Source organism: Amia ocellicauda, chromosome 15 (assembly GCF_036373705.1).
Source record: "Amia ocellicauda isolate fAmiCal2 chromosome 15, fAmiCal2.hap1, whole genome shotgun sequence".
Lineage (NCBI taxonomy): Eukaryota > Metazoa > Chordata > Actinopteri > Amiiformes > Amiidae > Amia > Amia ocellicauda.
In genome coordinates, this window is record NC_089864.1 from 26893203 (window position 1) to 26919703 (window position 26501).

Genomic DNA, 26501 nt, shown 5'->3' on the forward strand with positions numbered 1-26501 from the left:
GTGATTGCCAACAAGGGTTTTGCCACCAAGTACTAAGTCAAAGGGGTCAAATACTTATTTCCCTCATTAACATGCAAATCAATGTATAACTTTTTTGAAATGTGTTTTTTCTGGATTTTTTTGTTGTTATTCTGTCTCTCACTGTTAAAATACACCTACCATTAAAATTATAGACTGATCATTTCTTTGTCAATGGGCAAATGTACAAAATCAACAGGGGATCAAATATTTTTTTCCCTCACTGTACATAAGTATTCACAGCCTTTGCCATGACACTCAAAATTGAGCTCAGGTGCATCCTCTTTCCACTGATCATTCTTGAGATGGTTCTTCAACTTGATTGGAGTCCACCTGTGGTAAATTCAGTTGATTGGACATGATTTGGAAAGGCACACCCCTGTCTATATAAGGTCCCACAGTTAACAGTGCATGTCAGAGCACAAACCAAGCCATGAAGTCCAAGGAATTGTCTGTAGACCTCCAAGACAGGATTGTATCGAGGCACAGATCTGGGGAAGGGTACAGAACAGAAGCCAGGCACTGCTCATCACCTGGCCAATACCATCCCTACAGTGAAACATGGTGGTGGCAGCATCATGCTGTGGGGATGTTTTTCAGCGGCAGGAACTGGGAGACTAGTCAGGATCGAGGGAAAGATGAATGCAGCAATGTACAGAGACATCCTTGATGAAAACCTGCTTCAGAGCACTCTGGACCTCAGACTGGGTGCGAAGGTTCTTCTTCCAACAGGACAACAACCCTAAGCGCACAGCCAAGATAACAAAGGAGTGGCTACAGGACAACTCTGTGAATGTCCTTGAGTGGCCCAGCCAGAGCCCAGACTTGAACCTCATTGAACATCTCTGGAGAGATCTGAAAATGGCTGTGCACCGACGCTCCCCATCCAACCTGATGGAGCTTGAGAGGTCCTGCAAAGAAGAATGGGAGAAACTGCCCAAAAATAGGTGTGCCAAGCTTGTAGCATCATACTCAAAAAGACTTGAGGCTGTAATTGGTGCCAAAGGTGCTTCAACAAAGTATTGAGGAAAGGCTCGGAATACTTATGTACTTTTGTTTTTTATTTTTAATAACTTTGCAAAGATTTCAAACAAACTTCTTTCACGTTGTCATTATGGGGTATTGTTTGTAGAATTTTGAGGAATATAATTAATTTAATCAATTTTGGAATAAGGCTGTAACATAACAATGTGGAAAAAGTGAAGCGCTGTGAATACTTTCTGGATGCACTGTAAGCACCCTTGTATCAGACCTGGGACAAACACCATTACATATTTGTTTTTCTGTTATCTGAACTACATCAAATATCGTTTCAATTTGTATATGTATTTGCAAATACTTGGTATTCTCCATTTTCAATCATTTGTATTTGAATCAATAGGTTGCATTTGAAAATATAACCTATATAATTACAACGTAAATGTAGCACAATATTAAAACGGCATAAGATGATTTAAAAACACAATGTGAAATTCCTACCATAGTCCCAAAAATGAGAGCAGGAGAAAAATAGTTTGTGTGTCCTAAAGTCTAAATTGGTCACTTTCATGAACTCCTTGTCTCCTCATACAGCCATGCAGAGATCTTAATGAATCTCTAACCATTAACAAAATCAAGGAGTACCTCCACACATCATTATTATTATTATTTCTTGGCAGATGCCCTTAGCCAGGGCAACTTACAACATAAGTGCAAAACAAAGTGCAAAAATACAGTTAAGTACAAGGCATCAAACATTACAAATTCAAAATATAATACATTTTACAACTTCCACTTTACAATTTACACAGGCAAGTACAGTAGGTGAGGTCATACATCCTGTAAAAGCTAAGTGCTGTCAAGATGTAGGGTCACAGTCAAGGGCTACAGGAAAGGGAGCAAGAGGAAAACAATCAAGAACGCAAGAAGCATAATAAAACTGTGAAGTGCTATCTAGCAGGGATTAAAAGGACTAATATTACAAGTACTGTCTGAAAAGATGTGTCTTGAGTAAGCGCCGGAAGGAGGTCAAGGACTCTGCTGTTTTGACTTCGGTGGGCAGGTCGTTCCACCATTTAGGGGCCAGGGATGAGAAGGAGCGGCTCTGGAGGAAGGGGAGTGGAGAGGAGGCAGAGTTAAGTCTTCCATCTTCTGATGATAAAAGCTGGGCTATATCCAATTCTCAGTAAAGTTGCTGTTGAATACATGCATGTTCAGCATCTTCTGCAGCTGTGGGTACCTTTTCAGTATAGGTGGCTTTAAGGTCAGACCACTGCTCACTGTCTGAGGAACTGCTCGAAATCCTCATGTTTTTAAAGTGTAATAATGAAACATTTTCATTCCAGTGATTTATTGATGTGAATGTCTGAAATCTGAATATTTTCATTAAAACATAAGACCACCTGTTATTGTGCAGGTTTGTTATTCAAAGTTGAGCTACCTCATGTACTGCTGGAAAAATATCTACCTTACACACATATCTTCAAACTCATTTAACTATTAATTGTGAAACAGGATACAATTTATAATTTTAAAAATAAGATTTTGGAAAGGGATTTGAAGTAAATGGAAATACAGGAAATACACATTTGATCCAGGTCTGCCCTGAATATGGAAATGCTTTTGGAAATCACTTTTCAAATACCTCACGGGAGAGGAATTTGTCAAGGACGATATGCTGTAAACAAGTAAGTCAATTAACAACCTTCAATTAAGCAATTTTGAATCTAAAACAAATCAGTGGAGCAAATACATCAAAAACAAAATTAATTTAGGGGTTATAAGAGAGAGTGGAAATGACATCAAGAACAAGAAAGCACTTTATGTGAAATAATACAGACAAGGGTTTCACAGGAAAAAAAAAGTTATTTATTCTAAGAAATGTACAGTATCGAAAATACTTCAGTTCATTTCCAAAATAATCTATGTCAGTCAGGTAACAACTTATGTAAACTTCAAAATATAAACTGAAAAAACAAACTTCCAACATTCTATTGAGGTAAGTGTCAAATGTTATTAAAAAAGAAAAATGTCACATTTACATTTAAAACAAAAGTCAAAATATACAGAATTTAAAGTACAAATAAATATGATTCACATTAATTCCAGTCTAGTTAATGTATTTTACTAGTGCAGACAAACCAGAAGACAAACAAAGCGACAGTTTGTGGAACTAGTATACTAAACGAGCTGATTCCACAGGCTCGTTTGATGTTTCACTCCACAACCCCCAGATGGCAGTATCACATTAAAACCAAAATTTCTGAGTCGAAAGTCAATGTAGCCCTTTTCTTTGACACTTGCAACGATTTTAACAGCATTTTAACAGTTAGATACGTTTTCCCCTAATAACTTTATATCTGTACAATCAGATCAGGAGGAGTGGACAATTTATTACATCAAAGAGAAAAACAACTTCCAACAGAACATTCATTGCATGTTAATATGTATACTAAATGCATTTTTTTTTCCAGATCATCAACAGCAATGTATCCCACTATGCATAAATACAATTAACAGATTCCTCCCTCCCGGACAAATGTATAACACACTGAGGTATAAATTGCAACAAATGACTGTACTGACAGTGTTTTCCTAATAGTAAACAGTTTGTTATCCATTTTCCAGTCAAGTTTGAATGGTCACACATTTCAATTAATCACAGGAATGTTCATCAGAATGCAATCATCATGAATGCAGTTATGCATTTTGGGACCAATGTTTCCGCCTTAAATTGTGATTTGAACAGACAGTAGTTAATAGAAAATTCAAATCAAGTCAAACTTCTAAAAGTCCCTTTAGTGTGGCTATTGAAATATCGATCAGTTTAAGTTATTTAATAAAAATAATCTTTTAGGCAAATAATTGTATAAGGTTTTATATTCACAACTCCTCCTTGATACTAGAAAATGTCTCTATCGGATCTACACTATTAAACCCAAGAGATTAATTAAGAACTTGCGTTTCTGCTTTGATGTTTGTACGTTTTTAGGGTTTCTTTTGAAGCACACTTTTTTAGCTCTATATTAAATGAGCCAACCATTGCATCCATTCCCTGCTAATTATTAGAACAGGATCGGTCTGTCCAATATTACATCTATACACTTGATGCCGGCAATTTGTTCAGGAGGTGCTACATTTTCTTTTCATTTTCAGATGTCTGTGATGGAGCATCCAGACCTTGGCACTGTACAGGTAGGTACAGGCAGACTTCACTCTTTGTTCTTAAGCTCGATTCAACATGCGGTTAATGGTCAGGCCAGCAAGAATATTACAGTATACTATAGCATTCAAGTAGGTTCAGTAGTTTGGTTTGTGTAGAACTTTCCGCAAGATATTTAGGAATTTTTGAAGACCTCCTTAACATGGCATCAGTAATGAGATGGATGTTTTCAGCTCAAAACTTCTACAATGAGCCAAAAGCAACAGTCTACAAAATAGCAGTTTGCAAGATTCTGAAGGTGCTCAGAGAACGTCAATGTTCCACTTTTTATCCCTTTATGGATCAGTGTATGTGTGAAAAGATTTGGAGAGTAATTGAACATTTAATTTAATATGAAGATAGCTTAAGAAAGCAGAATTTTAATCACTCCACCAGCTATCTACCTTCCCCCATATTAACATGAAAATGTAATGGCACAGGTAGGGTCTTACACACATGGAATTTGATCTTAAATGTTATATGGTAGAAAAAATACACATTAAATTAAATAAAGTAAGTCTAAATCTAGTGACATCTATGAGAATGTCTTTGGCAGTTTGTCTCATAGAAAAACTGCAATGAATTCTCACACAGCATGTCATTACCATTTACAAAACCAGTCAATCTGTGTTTACATGCATTCCCCCTCCCTTCACTACGTCTACCACTGATATGTATTCAGACAGTAACTGAAGTTGTATAATAGTCTGCACCATCACACCTGTGAGGCTGATCTATACAAAAAGCTGTACATTCTGGGGTAACACTATTGCACAACAACAACAAAAAATCCCACTATGTGTAGGTCAGGACATCCTAGTACAGGTACAGTGATTTTTCTCTAGGTGTCACATGGCCACTGGTCAAAGAATCAATTAAGAGACCGGACTAATTCTCACATCGAAAACTGTGCAGGATGAATACTCTCAACTCAAGGTTAGTTCTGGCATAGCAACAACAGGTGACTTCTGACTCCATACAGCAAAAATATACATTTCTATTGAATGTCTCTTTCAAATGTATACCACTACTACTTCCATTTGTATTCGACAACTCTATCCACAAAATGCAATCGGCTCTTATTGTGAGACCAACACTGGGAATTACTTTTTGCTGCCGAGTAAGTAAAGACTGAAAGGGAATGGCAGAGAATTTATGTGTCACAACATGGTTATTGGAAGAATATCACAAGCCATTTCCTCGGTTTGCAGCTCACTTAACTGACAATCGCAGTCATTGAGGTCTGGGTCTGTGCAATCCATCTTTTATCATTGCTCATATTTCTGTGGTAAAACAAAGGATCTGACATATTAAAACCTATTGAGAGGAGAGATGTGGGTTAACAATTCTGTTGTGTGTCTGTATATTGCATACATACACAGCAGTATCCAAACACCAAGGAAGCTCATTTAACCTGATTAAGAATGACAGACAGCTTTCCTCTGGGTCTTCCATCACCATCGAACTTAAAACAGTGGCTGTTATTTCATCAGATAAGCATGCAGAGGAATCTCAGCTGAAGAGCACAAGTAGCGTGCACCTTCGTTATGCGTTCTCACAGCAATGAAGGGCAGATCCGATGTCAGGAAATGACATTGAGGTAGTTTTCCTACTTGTCCTCACTATAGCCCAACATTCACAGGTGAGAATAGCAATGCGGAAAAATTGAAATATCAGTAAAAAGTCCAAAGGGGCTTTAGCTGAACCTCTCAAAGTGTTTCAAGAGTAACATGTCAGTATAGTATTAGGACTTTGGAAAAAACAGAAATCATTTCCCAAAGCTGAAGAACATTAGGTAATATACAGAGCCTAAAGCTATTCAAATGCATGCAACCATTGCTTGGAAACAGGCTAAGTGAAAGATCTGTATTGCTGTAAACTATAGATTGGTCACTGATTTTGTTTTCCACAAATAAAAATACAAAGAGCTTTACAAAATGAACAAACAACAACAAAACAGCAGGTTATATCAACATAGGTTTAAAGAAACTAAAACAATTGTACAAAAAATATATACTTGAAGGTTCAGCGCAGTCATACTACCAAACTAAAACCTAAAACTAAACAACGTCAACCAAGTTTTACATAAGTGAAATGGATCACCCAAGTTTTCAGCAGGATCAAGAAACCTATTAGGCCAAAATTGCAGAATGGAAGTTCTCATCCAGTTAGATTACCAGAGGAAACAAGCAGGGAATTAAAAATCAAGTGGCAAAAGTTAGTGTTTATTAGAGACGTTTAATGAATTTTCAAAGGAAAATGTCAGGAACTGTGGTTAGTTTGTCCATCATAGTAGAGAAGTCACTTAATTTCCTCTATCAATACTGTCCTTCAAATAAAGTAATTAAAAAATACCCGTATTAAAACACTGTTACACATACACCCTGAGTATACATTTCATTAATTTCTTGTGGGGAATTATATTTAGTTCATTGTTTTTAAATATACAAATGTGGAAAAAGAAAACAAAAGAAGAAACAAAATTAGGACATTAGGACAAGAAAAGGAATCTACACTACAATATCTTACCTAATGTATAGTATGTCCAATTTAGTTCACAAGAACCTAAATGAATAAACCAGTTGTAAGTTATAGCAATATGTTGTTAACCTTTCCTTGCTGTTATCTTGATCTTTTTAGATGTTTAAGAACACTATACACTTTAACACTTTTAAAGCACATGCACAGAACTGAAAGGGGAACAGCCAAAGAAAACTCTCACATTATTTGCTGGAGATTCATGCGCTTCATATTAGTGGAGGCAGGAAAAAGTGGCCTTAGATGGGTGAGGACCTATCCCCACCCCTACTGCTTGACTGTGTGTAAATTAAGGCCATTTTCTCACAGCTGAGAAAGCATTCTTAAACAATCAAGGTGCTTCCAAAAGAAAAAAGCAGCACTCCCTTTGTCGAGTCCACAACAATACAGTAAGACTAGGATGTAGGCCTGTTCCCCTAGTAAGACATTTCCAAGGCCTCTATTCCAGTATTTGGCTACTAAAATCCAGTGCACAACTATGGAGCTACTAAGCTCTGCATCAGTCTGAGGAATAAATAAGTTTTCACAGTAAATTCAGCTTTTAAGGGTGCACAAATTCATCTGAACCAAAATGTTCTTTATATTAAGAAGCTAGTAGATGGAGCAACTGAACTAACACAGCCCACTTTTGAAATAGGTTTCCAGCATCCTCACTGACCAGTACAATGGATGATCCATGCAAACCCAACTCCAGTGGTCTCCCTCTTTTTGCTCCTTTCCTATATAGCTACAATTTATTTACAAGTACATTGAAAAGAAATAAAATAAAAAGGCAACTGTAATTCATGTAAACTGGTTTCTAAACCATGTGGATCTCTCTACAGCATTAGGAACCTTCTTTTCTACACCTGAGTTAATAACTTTTGCTTAAAAAAAAAACAAAAAAACAACAAAAAAACAAAATATAAAAAAAAAAACTGCCTCTTCCTTTCTTCCTCATCCCTCCAGTGAGGTAAGAGTTACTCTTGTTTCAGCAAATCCGGTCACGCACGATGGCCTAGATTCAGAGTGATATTGATGTGAGGTGTGATGGGTCTGGCCAAAAAAAAAAAAAAAAAAAAAAAAGATATCCAGGTTGCTCATCGGTTTTCATCGGCTCAACAGATTTGCCCAAATGAAAATCTCTGTCCTCATGAAAGGTATATATATATATATATATATATATATATATATATATATAAAATCCTGCTTGTTAAACCGGCCTCTACAAAAACCGAATGCAAAAGCACTGCAGTCTTCTCTTTCACTGCTGGCACAGTTGTGCTTTGCTCTGCTGCTCTCTCTCACTGGTGGATTGAAGTCTGAGCCTCTTCTTGCAGAAACCCTCAAAGGGGAACAGTTGAATGAAGAAAGAAAAAAAAAAAATAGAAGGATGCTGTCCCATATCCAAAATCTCTCACAAACAATTTATATGAAAAACAATAATATGAATCCAGTTTTCAGACAATAGAAAATACAGAGCACGACACCAGAGTACTGGATTGTGTTTCCAAATTCACAGATAAGGAAAGACAACGGTCATTAGCTGCCAAAGTCAAGTCTGCTGGTATGTAGAGATGGAGGCACTCTTTTTATTTATTTTTTATTGTTCTGTCAATCTTCTACCTGGGGGGAAAAAGGAGAATGGAAATTAGTCACACTTGAAATGAGCACAAATGTGCACAGTGCTGGATGTCAATAGTAGTAGTAACAGTAATTAAGATGCTGGTAACTTGTTCTCTCTCATATTATGGGGGGGGGGGGGTTGGATTGTAAAAACATTTAATGATTTTCTTGTGGCTGTGTTTCTGTCCCTAGTTCAAAATCAACAGACTGAAAACAAAGCAGACAGGATGGCATGATTGGTTTCCTGTGAGATCTGACCTGCTCTGTTAACCAGGAGACACTGCTGGTCTCAGACTCCCTGCTTGCTGATGGTGCCCCTGTTTTCTGTCATGGGGGCTACTGTCTGCTGTCTGAGTAACACAAAAGAAAACCGATTCGTAACTGCATTCAAACGCTTTGGCACACAAACACCTGATTAATCCTAGTTACTAAATAGATGGAATAGGAATCAAAATATTTCTATATTTATTAATTAGGAAACTTTCATGGGATTACAGTTACCAAACTGGTGTTCTCTTATTGATGCTGCGGTTTGTTACATGCCAATTTGACTAAGAATTGAAGCCAAATAGCACCATTTTATTCAAAACCATGTAAATACTCATACATTTCAGTAACTAAAACCTAAATGGTACATGGAATTACTTCTCACCCTGGGCGGAGGTACTGCTCTGTCACCGGTCCTGGCACTCTCTGCTGGATCATCATGCCCTGGAAGTGGCCCATCCTTGGGTCAGGGTGTCTGTACATGGCCATTCTGGGTTGGCCTTGGGGGTAGCCTACATGCTGGGGATGGTGCATGGCTTGCATCAAATGATGCGGAGGCCTTTGGGGTTGGTACGGATTGGCGGTGAAAGGGTGGGCACCATAAGAAGCATGGGCCATCATGTGGGATGGAGAACCACTGGCCCCCTCCTGCATCCCAGGGTGCATTGCGCGTGGGTCATACATGAAGCCAGTCATGGAAGGGGGCTGGGCACTGCGTCTCCTGGCCACTGCATTGTGACTGTCTAGGTCCAGGATCTCCTTGGGGCTCTCGGGCCTCTCTGCATCTTCTTCTATTCTGGCCGGCTTTATTGGACTAGCTACCTCCCTGATCTCCGCAGAGCTGCTCCTAGTTCCCTCTGACATTGGGTTTGGAGAGACCAAACTGCTGGTTGAGCTTTCTGAGCCCTGAGGTGACATGCTGCTTTCCCGTAGCCTTCCATTGACATTGGCGCTGGCCATGGGCATGTAAGCATTGGATGGCACGGGGTGTCGAGGCTGGTAGGGTGGCCTTTGCCAGTCTTCTGCAGGAAAGCCCCCTCCCCCATTGCCACCTTGAGCCTGGGAATAGTAGTGTGGCTGCTGGTACTGCTGGAACATGTTTGAGTTGCCTTGAGGGTTTTGAGCCATGGGGTAAGGATACGCTGCCCCTTGCTGGTGGAAATGGGGATATCGGACAGGGCCACGGTGCTGAGGCATGTTTTGGGGCAGGGCCTGGTTGGAGAAGGGCTGCCTATTATGGACTACCATTTGCCTGCCCATGGGCATTGCATAAGTGGCGTGTCTAGGCCCATTTGTGTTGTTGTATTGGACCTGGGCCTCATTCTTCTGGACAAGTTCATAAGGAGATGCTGTAGGGTTCATAGTGGCCATTGCTCTATGACCCACGTTGCTCAGTTGATTCTCTTGTGCTATATTAAAGCTCTGCTCCTTGAAATGCCCATTAGGTGGCCTCATCCCAGCATCATTGAGCGGTTTAAGATCCGATTTGGCCTCCACCTCCTTGCTCAGCTCAGTTTTGGAGATTGGCTCACTTGCGTTCTTGTGGTTTTCATCCTGGGGGCTCTGCTCTGGGGCTTTCTCACTGTCTCTAACACAGGTTTCTGTTCCCTGCGGGTGTCCGGGCATAGGAGTCTGGTCTGTAAGGCCTTTGTCCTGGGAGGTCCCCCGGTCAGGAGCAGAAGGGCTCTGAATCCCCTCACCTGAGGGTCTGCTGGGAGTTTCTGTTGGACTCGGGACAGATTTCCTCTCTTGTTCTCCCGGAACAGGAGCAACTCTAGCCGACTGAATGGGCTCAGCCATTTTTGGCTCAGATGTTATTCCTTTAAATGTAGAGATGAAAAAACAACAATAATAAAAACATTTAAAAAGCTAAAATACATTTTTCATCTGGGAATTATTTAAGTGTTTCTTTATTTAATTCCCATTTTTAGTAATGTTGACTGACAAGGCGAGAAAATTCATAATGAATAGAAAATACAATACTATATATACACACGCATATATACACACACCGATCAGCCATAACATTATGACCACCTGCCTAATATTGTGTAGGTCCCCCTTTTGCCGCCAAAACAGCCCTGACCCATCAAGGCATGGACTCCACTAGACCTCTGAAGGTGTGCTGTGGTATCTGGCACCAAGACGTTAGCAGCAGATCCTTTAAGTCCTGTAAGTTGCGAGGTGGGGCCTCCATGGATTGGACTTGTTTGTCCAGCATATCCCACAGATGCTCGATTGGATTGAGATCTGGGGAAAGTCAACACCTTGATCTCGTGATTCATCAGACCAGGCCACCCTTCTTCCATTGCTCCGTGGTCCAGTTCTGATGCTCACGTGCCCATTGTAGGTGCTATCAGCAGTGGACAGGGTTCAGCATGGGCACCCTGACTGGTCTGTGGCTATGCAGCCCCATATGCAACAAAGTGCGATGCACTGTGTGTTCTGACACCTTTCTATCAGCATTAACCAGCATTAACTTTTTCAGCAATTTGAGCTACAGTAGCTCGTCTGTTGGATCGGACCACACAGGCCAGCCTTCGCTCCCCACGTGCATCAATGAGCCTTGGCCGCCCATGACCCTGTTGCCGGTTCACCGCTTTTCCTTCCTTGGACCACTTTTGATAGGTACTGACCACTGCAGACTGGGAACACCCCACAATAGCTGCAGTTTTGGAGATGCTCTGACCCAGTCATCTAGCCATCACAATTTGGCCCTTGTCAAAGTCGCTCAGATCCTTATGCTTGCCCATTTTTCCTACTTCTAACACATCAACTTTGAGGACAAAATGTTCACTTGCTGACTAATATATCACACCCACTGACAGGTGCCATGATAACGAGATTATCAGCGTTATTCATTTCACCTGTCAGTGGTCATAATGTAATGGCTGATCGGTGTATTGTATATAGTATTCTATTTATTTATTTTTAGTCCTAATTGTTATTAGCTTTTATTTGCATGTCTACTATGCATACTATCAAAAATCAAGTACTGAATTAGAAATAATGTACAAACACCTCATGTTACTTGTATCAGTGAAATTTTACACTCTGATGCATTCACCTAAATACAGGAGTTCATTTACAGGATCTTTTATATAGCTAAAATATACACTGTCTGATGGGAAATGTACCAAAGGCAACAGAAAGGGATCTACATTACCTTTCCTGAAAGCGTCCTCTGTGTGGCTGCTCTGTCTGTCCCCGCTGCTGTCTTTGGCGGGCTTCAGCAGCTGTATTTCTGGAGGAGGAGGGGGTTGTGGCAGGTGCTGGGGGGGCGGGGGGGCACGTGAGGACTGCTGGAAGTTACCAAGGTGCTGAGAGAGGAGCTGGCGGGATGGGCTCCCGAGGGGGCAGGAGGAGGCCGAAAGCTGCTGCAGGGCAATCATTTCGGGGCTATCAAGCATGGAGCCCAGGTGTGCCCTGTGTTCCTGGGTGGGGACGGTGGGGGCAGGAGGCCGGTGAACAGGATCACCCCGTGGAGCGCTGGGAGCCGGGGAGCTGGCACCACAGGGCAGTCTGTACAGACCTACTGGCTGGCCATTGTGAGGTAAGTAACTGGGCGCCTGGTCTGGCCACTGCTTTGAGGGTGGAGGTGGGGGACGGATGGTGGCAGGGTTGAAAGGTCTTAGCGGCAGACAGTTTGGGTTCTGCTCGAGTCCAGGTGCTGAGGGTCTCTCCTGCCCAAGGCCATTCACCCCTGACCACATAGGGGGCAGGGCTACGCTGGGGTGCCGGAAGCGAGGGTACATGTTATTCTGAGGAGCAGACAGTGGGGAGATATCAGGCCCCGCAAAAGTTGCCCCCCCGCCTGGGTGTCTGACCACTCCTTCAGGTCTCTGCTGAGAAGGGTACAAGCTGCCCTCTGGTGGAGGGGCACAGAGGCCACCTGACTGCAGTGCCGCAGGCCTTGGCCCCAGAGATGGCCCGTGAGTGGGGCCCACGTACGGCGGATGTGGCTGCTGATGCTGTGGTTGAGGTGGCAGTGTTGGTGAAGCTTTGCAGTCCAGTCCCATCAGTTTTGGGCCCAGCTGATCATTCAATCCAGGGGAAGGCTGAAAAAAGACAGGAAACTTTTAATCAATGCTATAAACACTGATGTCAGCTGTTCAATCATAATCATCAAAGTGATTGAAAAATATTGCAAAGCCAGAAATGATTTCCTATAAGATTAAAGAGAGAAAAGCATGGAGGTAGACACCCCCCTTACCTGCATGTTTAATTGCTGAGGTAGGTGGTGTCTGTTGGGCTCCCCCAGCCTCTGGGGTGGATAGGGAAACCGAGGATCCAGACTAAGACGTTGGACAAATGTCCCTGGGACAGGGGGTCTCGGCATCTGAAAGTGAATTAATACCATTTGTAACGCAACACACATACAAACCGACATGAAACAGTTCTTTAAAGCAGAGTTCATTTTCCAAAATCAAATGGGATTAGCACTGTGTACCGGGTGGGGTGGCTGGTAGAGTGGGGACTTCTTTTCAGCCACTGAGGTGTATTGTGCAGATGGGAAGCCCTGGCTGGGTAGAGGCCCATTAGCCCAGGATGTTGGCTGGGGCTGAGGGGCTGGTTTCCGTTTCTCCTCTTCGGGGTGTGCTTGGCCCTTCCCATTGAAGGGGGTGCGTCGGCGGTGGGCCTGTTCCGCCACCCTGGCCAGCACGTCCGGTCCACTGTGGCGCTGTGCTCGGCTCCGGCGCCTTTCCCTGCGCTCCCTGTCCTCGCTGCTGACCTTGAACTCTTCGTCTGTGTCGCCGTCCTCCTGGGGGAAGTGCTTGAGCAGGGCCTTGTTAAAACAGCGCTCCAGAGCCTCCGCCATCTTCGTGTACTCTGAAGAAACACAAAATGGTGTTAAACCACTATGTCGCTTAGCTCATCTTCTGTCCTACCGAACTCTATGAATTAACCGTTTGAAGGAGTCTCCTGGAAAACTGTCACTTGGCTTTTTCCAATATTTTCTCTGCAAAGGTCAATAAAGTAATCTAAGAGCACTGTGGCACATTAACAAACATCTACCAAGCACTTGTCTCAGGCATAGACATTTTACAAACAGATTTATTGGGGGCTACCCTGCCTGATACACCAATTGAGCAGTACTGAAAAGGGACTATCTGGTACAGCAGGGATGGAATGATGTCTGCCTCTACACTCCAGTTGAATTCTGATATGGAGACTTATATCTTGGATTTCAGTATCTAAAGAGGCACTTATAGAACTTTGGTATATTAGGTTTCAAACAAAAAAAACAAAAAAAAAACTGAACAGATCGACTTCTCTCTTCCCATCTACATAAACATCTTTAGATTTTATTTCAAAACTACTACTTTAAGTTTTTGCTACAGTTTGTCTTCATGATGCAATGTAATAATGATAACTACAAAGAGAAACATTCAGGAAAGAACAATATAAATATAAAAACTATTAAGACTGAGGGCTTTCTGAATTAGCACACACAAATCTTTGTAAGTTATAAACATCCGGCAGAGCATACCCAGCTTGAGAGGACTAGGTCAACATACTGAAGGTGACCTTTGACATTTGACATACCCTAAGGAGTGCCTGAGGAAAGATTGATGCATGTTTTTCTTTTTCTTTTTTCTTTTTAAACAAACATAGAATGTTTTCAGACCAAGGTGACAGGAGATGTATCATGAAACTCCAAATTATTTAAAATTATAAAAAGGCACGTTATTACAAATACTTCATAAGCATGTGCAGTTTTAAAAACTTAATTACTGTTAAAAGACATGTCTACTCCATATGAATGTGTATAGTGCAAGAGGATTATAAACTGTGAATAAAAGTATTTGTTTTTTTATGGTTTACCACCCTGCCCACACACACACCTTTTTCACGTGTTTGTCATTGTTGGCTAGGATGTCCTATAAACCCCCGAATGCAGGGAATTAAATATACATCACTATAGGCACATATATCATAATGGGCTTGCACCGATTCTTTTCCCTAGACTTAAACAATTTGTGGGTTGTTGTTCTATATTTGATTAGTCCTCATTTCCCACTTTAATAGTGGGAAAACAGTTGTGCACCTTGTAAGCAGGAAAACAATGTGAGAATACAACAGGAAAGACTCCTAAGAGGTATGTATAAGGAAAGCGCAGGGAATATTGTATTTCTCGTGTGATTATCTCATCACAACAACAGTGAAATTTTCAGTCATATAACCCTAAAGATCAGATATCTGGAGAGCAGTTGGCCAGATTACATTTTAAACAACGGTTTTCCATGTATATGTTGTATTTTGATAACTGCAACCATTGTAAGCCAGTAAAGCCACCATGTAAAAGGGCAAACAAATGTATAATTACTACTGCTACTATTGTTACTTTTCATAATAACAGAGTCTGTTGTCTCTTAAAACATTTCAGTGTTTTTTAGACAACTAAACCTTAACACTGACCAAATTATTTTGAAAGATAAAATCACATCAATAATTAAATATTGTAGTGCAATGTGTACAGCAATTATAAAAATAATAATTGAGAGACAAACCACTATCTTCTCCATTGTACTCCTGACAGTTTTCAAACATGAGCTTCACGTCCGAGATGAACTCCTCTTTTGCAATATATTGCCCTTCGTTAAGCTTCTTCTCAATCGTTGACAGGTCCATTGGGGTCTGGGTGGTGGGGAGGAAATCAAATAAAATTGATAATTACTTTATATATGTAAATAGATAATATTGTTAATAAGTTCTGCATGTATTAATTCTAAAGCTGCACTGAGTTGGAATATTGCATATTATCAGGGCTCTTCCTATAACTTCCTAACAAACGTATTGCAATTGTGTTCGAAAAAGTTATACTATGTTGTTATTCTTTCCCTATTTAAATTTTCTTTTAGGGGTCTTTCCTTGTTTTTAAGCCCTTATATGAAAATCTGTGACTTGTACTTCGTTGCATTACCAGACCTACTTGTTCCATGTCATTCTCTACCTGCTTCCAACAGTGCAACCTGGGAATGAAAGTGGTTCCAGCTCAAAGCTTTCTTCCCTCTGCTTTCCTCGGGTTATTTAGGGAACAGATACACTTGACTAAACGTAGATGTTCCCTTGATCGAATTGAACCCCTAACACAAACCCAGGAGGATCTGGGATGTACAATGATCTATCAGTTACTGCTCTGAAACAGGCAGCCTCATTAACAGGGCTAAGTGGATTATAAGATACATCTCCCTATGGGGCCATAAGGACCATGCAGAAATCACTAATGTAAGGCAATGCAAAGATAGGAAATCTGCTTACTTCTGCGTTCCCCTCAAATTATCAATGTTTTTACATGCCCTCCCCTAAAACTACAGACTCACTACAACTCATACAATATCCTGTCATGGGCTTAGAGCCCAAGCACATTAACATTAGCAATTAAACTGACACAAGACTAGGCACAAAATGGAGTAGGTACCAACATACTAACATCTAAAGGGCTTAGTCTTATGTACTGTGCAGGCACATTTATGCCACGTGCCAGAAAAAATACTGCATTCTTCCATTTGTGTGGGTGCTCAGTATAATATGGCAGGGCATTTTAATAAATCTTGTGACAATATTATCCCTACACCAAACAGTTACTATAATGTATTATAAAGACTGACAACCCTCTGTAAACAGCAAAGAAAAACAGTTTTGCCTTCGTTCAACCAATCATTCAATTTTGTTTCTCGGTTTAATAATGCAAACTTGATCTAATGAGAGAGACAGTTTACATTTTTTTTTTTTTTACATATAATGTAAGTATTCCAATTTATTTATTTTCTGAAAATGAATTCCAATAGCAACATGTAAACACACAGATTGTCATTTAAATCAAGTCAGAGAGTAAACCTAATCCCAGGTCCATTCACTTAGTGGACTGCCTGTCTCAACATCACTTTCCTCTCTATTCTCACTCTATGGAGTTTGCTGCACTCACCTCAATGATGTCATGATAATTTGGAGCGTATGATTCATCGACAGGTTCCATGAAGGGCCAAGAGTCTTTGTGTGCCTTCAAAGCATCTAAAACTGGGGGAAACAAGAATAAATGCCCTTAATACCAGGAAATAACCAGGGTTCTAAACTGCAACCAAAACACTGGCAGTGCATTTGCCAGTGAATAAATGTAGCTGGTAACGTTAGTTTTTGGTTGACAATTTGCCTGCGATGGGATAGGATTGACTGTGCCAGTAAACAGTTTACCATCTCACCGCGGTGAAAAATGATTTATCGTCAATACTTTTTCCCAAATATAAAGCTATGCTTAATAACCTGCAGCAATGATAGAAACTAAAATGATTTTTGGGGTGAGACATTGGACTAGGTGTCTGTCAGGTTGTTCACAGCTGTAGCATCAACACATTTCCATAACAACTGTCTTTGAGCGAATCTCTTTGAAGATGCTGGTGTGGCAGCAGTATCTCTGCAACTGCATGATTCTCTTATGTTGCCATTTTTTCAAGTTTGAATGTTAAAAAACTATGTGGGGCTACGTCTTATTATTCAGCATATTTCAAAATAGATCACTTATATGGGTAAAGCTTTTTCTATGAAATAAATTGAGATGTGCAATTACAGTCTTGAATGAGCAAGTGCTGCGAGAATAATGTATCATTCTAAGTGTGACTCCTCATATCCTATTAAACAGGAAAATAGACGTGGTATTTTTTTAGCCTATTATAGTCATCTTATTTATATAATTGTAGGCTATTTTAGGTTTGTTTTAGTATTTAGTATTGTTATCATCATAGGACAGGACGCTTTTTTGGGCTCCATTGAATAATTAACAGTGAAACATTGCAGCTACGAGCCACACAAAGTCAATATGTTGGGATTTCTGGCAGGAACCTCCAACACAACATTACAAATGTGTGCTTTCAGTTTCCTTCAGGAAATTGCAAATATTTTACATTTACAAGCCATTTACAAAATGTTATTTGAAATATATTTGAATCTAAAAAAAACTATTTCAAATGCTCTTTTTAAAGTTTGGATTTTAAGTCATCGACTTAAAAAAAAAAAAAATGTGGGGCATCCTTGTTTTTTTGTTTCCTTCTTATTCAACTTGATTGTGTTTTTTGGTGTTTGTACTATCTCAACCAATTGCTGCTGAGAATCTGTTTAATATTATTTATGGATTATATACATTTTATTTTACTCGTTAGAGTTCAGGAGAACAGCTTTGTCAGCCCATCTCAGAAAGTAAAACATGTCAGATTGACACTTTGAAATCTGCAATAATATACATTTTGCACTTTATATTACCAGGCTCCAAATCAATGTATAGAAGATGGCTAGTCATAATCCTGGTTCTGTATGGAATGCAGGTATATAATAGGACACTGGCATTTCGGTTCATTATCGTTGCGCAGTGGGGAAAAATTGGTGTAACCAAATAGTGTACTTTGCCACCAACTGAAAATGTTAGTCGCACTAGTGCCACTAGTGGAAAAAGTTAGTCTAGAACTAACACCAGTGGTTGTTTTAATTAATTAATTTATGTATTTATTTATAAACTTAAGTGTGCAATTCTTAACATGTAAGTATATCTTAAAACAACCTACCTTTGTACAAAGCTGTGTAATCATCATCTATTTCATAGCTGAAAACAAAAAGAAAAGCTGTTACAATTCTATAGTCAATATATTGAAACAGTTCATGAGGATTTGTAGTAGGTGATGTTCAAATATTACACTCCCAAGATGGAATGGTAAATCTGGGTCACTAATATGACAAAACAGATTAGCCATTTTCCTAAGGTGGTGGTGGTAAGGTATAAAAACCACAGCCAGCGGTTCCGTCATTTCAAACTATTACAAGTAAACTACATTCATGACATATTTACATTATAAAATAAAAATCCTAAAACCACTTGGACTGCTTGAACTCACATACAGCAGATTAACATCCAAGGTGCTTGTTAAATGAAACATGAATAACTGTCACATTAAGTTGTTTTCCAGTGAAATAACTCGCACCACATTTAAAAATAAATACATACATAGAACATTTTAATACATAGGCTTAAACTATGAATAGCCTAGCATGTCCAATAGTGAGTGGATATATTTGCTTTAATTCACCTTCATGTGTTGATTAAGCTTGGTCTTATTTGTTTCTATTCTGCATACACCTTGGAGAGAGGTATTCATTTCATTTTTGCATACTTGTGTTTTTGTTTTCATTGTAGTTTCTTGGTTTTCAATTCCATTGTTTAAGTCCTCTTTAGAAAAGGCCTTGAGCATATTAAGAAAATGACTGTCTTTATTGGATATGAATAGAAGTTTGGATTCTGACAAGCAAAAAACAAACAAAAATAAAAAAAATACCTAATCTAGTATGAAGTATATTCATTCAAACACACACGCACACAAAACATGGAGAAGCTTTGCCCCAGTAACACACAGACAAACAGGACAGGTGGGAAAAGGGCTTACAATTCTTTGGTTTTCCTGGTTCTGGTGACAGGTGAGTGGGGCTCCAGGTTGCGCAGCTCTAGGGGAAGGTCTTTGCCCTGGGACAGGAGCCAGGCCTTCTCCTCCCTCATCTTCCTCCTCCTGGCCCGCTCTGAAACATACCAAAAAAAGGATTTTAGTGGCACTTTTTATCCAAAGTAGGGGCCAGACACAAAGGGGTCAATACGTAATGCTACAGAGTCACCAAAAATAGGCCTTTAGATAAATGTCTTCTGAAGGATGAAGCACCCGGAGGTTTAATAACTTTCTCAGGGTAATGGACAATGAGTCAGTGGCCTTATTCACAAGCCTTATTCATTAACCACCAGACAGACAACTTAGCATCCAACTCAATTTTCCCAATACCACTATGACTGACTAACATTGAGCCAGTAAATCACTTGCCCCGAGCTTAATCCATTTAGAAATTCCTTTCCCGAGTGGTCTAACATGTTAGATTGTACCCTACATGTTTTTTCTATACTTTTTTTTCCTCCCTTTACATCCTAGTTTCTCTAAATCTTAACCTAAACCCAAATCGAACAGTTTCCATAGAAAAGGAGATATTCACGCGTCTCTACGATTGTTTGGAAACAGTTTCCTGACATTAACATATTTAACCTTCCGTGACTTGTCCTAAGCACTGACATTTATCTCAGACAGCCCTTGGTGATGGGCTAGTATTTTTCGCTATGGACCCGATAACAACGAAGCACAGACTGAAAGACTGAACAATCATTAGAAAAGCCATTTGTTTCATGAATATATAAAACAAAGTCTTGCTATGCATAGGACTGTCAAGCAAAACCAAAAGTAATCCAATCACATTATTTTATTTACATGACCCCAAAACAATTACCACTGTAAAACATGAACTGAGCAGAAACTGAAGGGAACCGTTGCTTTTGGTTGCAATTCTGTGTGAAGGTAGGTGATGACAACGTAAGTCAAGAAGTAGTACCTACAGCGACAAATACTTGACTTCAGTCATCGTGTGTTGGAAGGCAAGATTGGATGGGATAATTGGAACAAATGGCTTTTCAGCATATGCAGCTGGCATAGTGGAGTCAATGAGGCCTAGATTGTGAACCAGAGTGGAGCAAACTCCCTTACCTTCCACAGCTTTGACCTTGTCTTCCTCCTCCCGCCTGCGTTCCTCCTCCAGCTGCTTCTCGAACTCCCTGCGCTGCTCAGCCAGCACAAACTGCCGGTCCGAATCCTCCTCTTCTCTGCGCTTCTGCTGCTCCACCTCTGCAATGGCCATCTGCGTTTCCTGAAACCACACGAGCCTCATCACACAAGACGCAGGGAAGCGAATGCCAAACCCACTCTGTCGAGCTGGGCTCTCACTTACTTTCCTAACACGATGTGGACCATTATATTAACATATAAAGTTCAATTGACAACAAAAACAAAAAAACTTAGACTTAACAGACATGAGGACAATTCCGTTTAAATTAAATATATATAAATTAGGGATCTCAAACTATTATTTTGAATTGTGATTAATCTCAAATATGCAATGAATTATTTAGTGAACATTTAAATCACTTGTTAAAATGAAAAAAAATTATATATACGAGTGCAATTCTAGCAGAATAGGTGTAAAATAATCCACAGGCAATCCGTCAATCAAATCTAATTTTAATTACAATTCTAGCCAAAAAATCACAGTCACATAGTCTCAAGAGTTTTCTGCTTCTTCATTATAAACGTAAAGGGAGGTCGCACTCATGGTATCAGAACAACACTGTAAAATAATCAAGGACCAAAAATAATTAACTTAAGATGGTCAAGCCTTTAAGTTAAATGATCTTACAACATTTGTTTATTTATTTATGAATTACATACATTAGGGTTTCCTATACTTATTTACCATTATCTCTCGTTGGCTTCCATTGCAATGCATCTTCTTTAATAACATGTCTTCCTATGGAGAAATGGGTTTCGTTTTACATGGTTTCAGCTAGCACGGTCAATTTCAGCATACATCTACCGTGTTAAGTGAGACCTCCCTGTACTGAAAAAGTGAATAAAGTTCAAAGAAAATCTACACTGCATTTTATAGACTTTTAAAGGCATAGGCTCAGTATAGGAACTAAAACAATGGTACTGCAGATCACCGATTTCTTCTCACTGAGACAATTGTTCAGACAAACTAGTCTATTAGCATTTTCAGAAGATAATGTTGCTCTTTTCTATTATCACTGATGCTGTACACTGCCTTGACTAGCATGCTGAAGATGTTTGGATTTTAGGCGATAGCTCAAACTTGTTGTGTTTCTAGGATGTTGAAATTCACCTTCATAGAGATTACATATCACAAATTGGTTTGGAATGGAAACAGACATTCATTAATACACCATTTTTCTCTATCAGGAGATATCTGTGGTTCAACTACGAGTGCACAGAATGCTCAAAATAGAGAAACACAATTAATTGCATTAAAAAATATTAACAAATTATCAATTGCATGCGTTAACGCTGACAGCCCTAATATAAATATATTAATAAAGGGATGACATTTCATTTCAGTACTTTTGTTTATGGTATTTAGTTTTTAAATTTGTTTTTGAACTTTTTTGAACTTGCAAAAATGCAAATAATATTGAATAGGAGAACCTACCTTTTGGCTATTTTAATGCTTAACACTTAATGTTTTATCCATTTATTTTATTTCTGCATTTTAAACACTACAATAATCAGTTATATAATGCACATTTGGAAGATACATCACATTTTCTTGTATATCACAGGAATTATCATGGTTTAGAAATGTAGCATCATGTTTCTTCAAATGCTGCCTATTAGTCAAATGGTTTAGGTCCTACATTTCCTATCATCAAGTCCATCTCACTGTTAAATGACTAGACATAAAGTATTGATTAGTTCTTAAAACCTGTTTTCTCTCATGCACAGTGCCTTTGGTATTGGAAGCATGCAAGTCTTGTAGCATGTAAATTGACCTTTTTAGAGATGGATGTAAATATATATAAATAAAATCAATGAATTAAAAAAACTACAATAAGTGCTGTGGTTTATTATCATTAGCCACATCCCTGAACAGGTGAAAAACATAAGGTTTGTATTGATCAATCAGCGGCATGTGAATCAGTTGCCCTCATTCCTTCCCATGACCATAGGACTCTCACATAGTGCTGATTTATCAACACAAACAAACTTGTCAAGTACCTTAGTATCAGTACATTATCCCCTGGAACAACATGCAAATAGTCAAGAATTGTGCTTAGCTGTACATTTAAGAGCTTAAGATACACACAGTGACATATAATATTTGCATCTTAACCCCATCACTTTAAACATTACACAAGAAGCAAGTGTGTCCCACTGCCAGGGTTTTAATGTGGATTGGATTCAGTCTCTTACCTCTTCCTCTTGTATGATGCGTTTGATTGTTAGCCGGTCAGAGCTTCTCCGAGGAGCCATGTCCAACAGCTTTTCTTGACGTTGCTTCTCCTTTCAAAACAAACGCATACATTACAAAAGGCCAACAGATCCAATGCCCCTCTGGCACTGACACTAACCCTCAACTGACCCCAATCCCCACCCCCAACCCCACTCTAAAATCACTCTTTCGAATTCTTATTTCTTCAAGTGCTGATCAATAACCTCAGAACCTCACAATACAAACGCATATAGAGTGATGGTTCAAAGCTTTTGCAGTGAAATGTGTGCCTCACCAGAAATAACAGCAATTCTAAACACAGTACAAATGCAGGAATGGAAAAATAGTTCAATGAAATAAGATTATTCCACTTAATATTGGATCATCTTGAGGTTCTGAAAAGGTCAGCTCCTACAAGGTGTCAAACTGGGGTTCCTGGGAGGTTCACAATCTTGAGACTTTTGCTCCAACCAGGTACTCAGTTACTTAAATCGCTCTAATGCCATAATTAACTGAAAGTGTTCTGTGGGTAGTACGTCTTAGGCGAACATATTATAAGCTATCAGCTGTAAAACAAAATCTTAAATAAGGCTAATCGAGAAAATAATTACATTTAGTAATTGAGTACTCCAGGTGGAACAAAAACAAAAAAAACAGCTGCCTCCAAGACCAGAGTTAGACACTCCAGACTACAGGCAGCTGCTGCTGGTTCATCTTAAATTAACGTGCTGTAAGAACTGGAAGTCAGCTAAAATCATCAATAAGTGATGAAAAAGTATCGAACAGTCTTTAGACAATCTACTCACAGACATTATCACAGCAAGCAGTGGGGCCATGTCTCTGCAGGGTATTTATATTTAATGAAATCTTTAGGAAGTGCAGACTGAAATTTGAAAAGATTTTAAACTGATAGGTAATTTCTAGCTCCCCAGTTCCCATTCTGTTTATTAATCAAAGCCACATGGAAAGAAGCCTACTCATCCAATATATTTTACCTATCATACCTATTTCTAATATAGGTCTATATTGAGGAGTTATCTGTGCTTTCTTTATTGTTGGAGGACAGTTGCAAGCATTACATGTCAGAAGTACTTATATTAGTAAAAAGCCTCTGAAACAAAAAAGCTTCTGCAGAAAGGAAAGGAGGCTCATATTTTTGAGCTAAAGGAGAGCGGAATGACCAGAGGCTATAAGACTCTCCAAGTGCAGGATTAGGTACAGCTACCTCCTTGTGTTCCACATGTCTGGAGGTATTTATGCTCAGTGCATTACCAGCAGCCGTTAATCCTCAGCAGAGAAGATGGCCTGTCTCAGGCCGTCTTTTATATCTGAGCTTAGGAAAGCCGTGTGGAACTCAGTGGTTAATCAAAAGACCTCCACCCAACAAACCCAAGGTGAGTGCAGGCATCTTCACTCAACTCTTTGCTAAGTGATGGTGACAGAAGCACAATATTGTGTGCTCTGTGTGTTTGACAAAGGAGAGGGCTGCCTAGTAGCATATTGGTAAAGGGCAGATAGGGTTTTGACCTCTGTTAAGAGACGAAAAACATTAAGATGATGTTATTCTGTCTAACTTGCTGAAACAGGGTGAGATTTTCACCCTGAGGTGTAGTGAATTGAGCCCGCTGACAATACGTATTAATCTGGTTTCTCTGTCTGTCAATTATGGTATATATTTTTAGTCCTTTACTCTCCTGTAGGATAGCACTTTACGTTTTAACATGCCTCTTGCGTTACTTGTACTTATTTTGATTTCCCCTTTGCTCCCTTTCCCGTAGCCCTTGACTGTGACCTAACATCTTGTCTGCACTTAGCTTTTACTATCCAGGATGTAAGACCTCATTTATTGTATTCATGTGTGTAAATTCGAATTTGTAAAATGTATTATGCTTTGAATTGCTCTGTATTATGTAAATTTGTAATGTTTGATGCCTTTCTTGTATTCTTGCACTTTGTATTGCGCTTATGTTTTGTAAGTCGCCCTGGATAAGGGCGTCTGCCAATAAATAAATAATCATATTTAGGTTTATTTCTCTTCACACATTATGGAAACCAGTGAAAAGTCTGGGTACTTTTCGATCGTAAGAACTTAGGCAGTCACACAAAATACTTTACGTCTAATCATTTAACAGCATGAGGTTTTTACAATCGCCAGCGTGAATGAAAAAACGCCCTACTAGTAAAAGACAGTTTACAGTATGGATGTTTCATTCTCTGGTCTCCTCAGTACCTACCTTGTATATGATCATGTTACTGATCTCGGGGATGAAATTCTCAATAAGCAGCTTGTGGAGCTGTCGGTCTTTGGAGGAGGTTTTCCCTTTGATGCTGTCAGCCAGGCTCTGCCACTCCTCTTCGGTGGCACATACTAGAGACCAGGCCCCTCGTTTGCTCTCTGGGGAGGAGGCACACATTGTATATGCTGCAACAAACCACACTGAAGGCTCCGCCATCAAATTTGAACTGGTTAGCTTTGTATCAAAATCTCTCTTCTAAAAGTCATTTAGATGTTTTTTTGTAAATAGCTTCCAACAGCGCAATGCTAATAAAATTAAATGCAGAGGGTGAGCAATGAGATTTAGGGATGCCCACTAATATTTAAAGAAGCAACCAGAAACCATAAGTGAATAAAACGGTTTTACATTCTGTATAATATTTGGACAGAATCAATTCTAATTTAATGTTTGTTCATATACACACACTTTAATTTGAAATGTCGAGGAGCGGAGAAATTTATACCAACTATACATAATACATTTGAATATTGTCAGTCACAAAGGTCATGTTAACCAGCTTTCAAATATATTAACCTGCAAGATAATGTATTCAATTAGTAGCTCGGACTATAATCTTATAATTAAACCAGCATACATACCAGTGCCTGTGTGTGGGTCCGCCAATCCATTCTCCTCTTTTTTCATGCTTTCCAACTCACTGGAAACAAGAGGCAACATACACACACATGCACTCAAAATACTTTTCTACATCTTTAAGAGGGGGAAACAAAGGGTAGTAATGGTTATGAGACAAGGACTGCAGTACAAGGTGAGGCACATGATCAACCCAGTGCTCGTCACTCTAGGCATGTTCTGTGTTGGTGAACAGCGCTTAATAGTTAGTATGCAAAAGGTATAAATCTGAACATCTCATTTCACTATTTTTGATTACATTTGTAGAGCTTTTTTTGTTTGTTTGTTTTTTACCTTAATTTAGTTAAATGTGAGATGGAGATTTATTTTACAATGTTGTTGTCCCTTAGATGATGTGATTTTCAAACCATATGGGATAAAGGCATTTGCTAAATAACCAAATATCAATAATCCTTAATACAAGATTAACAAGAGGTAATGACCACTTAATTACAAATGACTCTGTTCTGACTAAGGATCCAGTCCTTTTAGACTTGGGGAATACAGACTGGTGTCTCCCTGGCATGGTAGATGGGTGACAGGAAGTTTTACCTTGGCCGCTTTCCATGGAATATTTTCTTCTTCTTCGGTGGCCTTCCCCTTCTTTTCACTGGCTTTTCTTCAGCTTTGATCTCGGTGTTTTCACTATTTAGAAATGAGAAATGGAATAAGTGTGGCTGGACTTTCACAATGACCGACTGCCAGCTTTGTAACCACTCCCCTGACAATCATTGGCTGTGGCTGAACTGTGAGATTGTTTCCAAGGTTGGCTCACATTACACAAGACTAGGAGGTCCAACACTCCACTGAAGTTACTTCTAAAAATCCAAATTAACGTTTCCCCAATGTGTCTGCTTGTACTGTATATCTGAATGTAAACACAAATTAACAATTCTTCACAGAAAATACAAACCTAGATCCAAGTCCAGTTAAACCTAAATCCCAGTCCAGCTCAACCAAGCTCTCAATTGCACCCTTCATTTATATAATATTCTCATTTTAATTATTTTAAACAGTAGGGCTTTTACATAAAAAAAAAAAATGTATAAGGAATTTCTCATTATCTTATTAAAAAAACAGGACTGAACATCCACACAAACACTTACAGCCCTTTCCTTCTCCCAAATGCT

General features: G+C 39.4%; 1 protein-coding gene across 1 annotated transcript in view; it reads right to left on the reverse strand.

Annotated features, from left to right (window-relative positions):
* Positions 1-6402: 6402 nt before the first annotated feature.
* The window catches only part of cecr2 (CECR2 histone acetyl-lysine reader), a 63669-nt gene continuing 43570 nt past the window's right edge, over positions 6403-26501 (reverse strand). The window contains exons 5-18 of the mRNA XM_066724557.1: positions 25924-26016; positions 25338-25396; positions 24697-24857; positions 22444-22533; positions 20170-20329; positions 19039-19168; positions 18166-18203; positions 16539-16630; positions 15121-15247; positions 13059-13438; positions 12822-12947; positions 11775-12666; positions 8994-10428; positions 6403-8341 (exon numbers count right to left, since the gene is read on the reverse strand). Of these exons, the coding sequence (XP_066580654.1) occupies positions 8338-8341; positions 8994-10428; positions 11775-12666; positions 12822-12947; positions 13059-13438; positions 15121-15247; positions 16539-16630; positions 18166-18203; positions 19039-19168; positions 20170-20329; positions 22444-22533; positions 24697-24857; positions 25338-25396; positions 25924-26016 (3787 nt within the window). The 3' untranslated portion in view covers positions 6403-8337. The remainder of the gene's footprint in view (positions 8342-8993; positions 10429-11774; positions 12667-12821; positions 12948-13058; positions 13439-15120; positions 15248-16538; positions 16631-18165; positions 18204-19038; positions 19169-20169; positions 20330-22443; positions 22534-24696; positions 24858-25337; positions 25397-25923; positions 26017-26501) is intronic.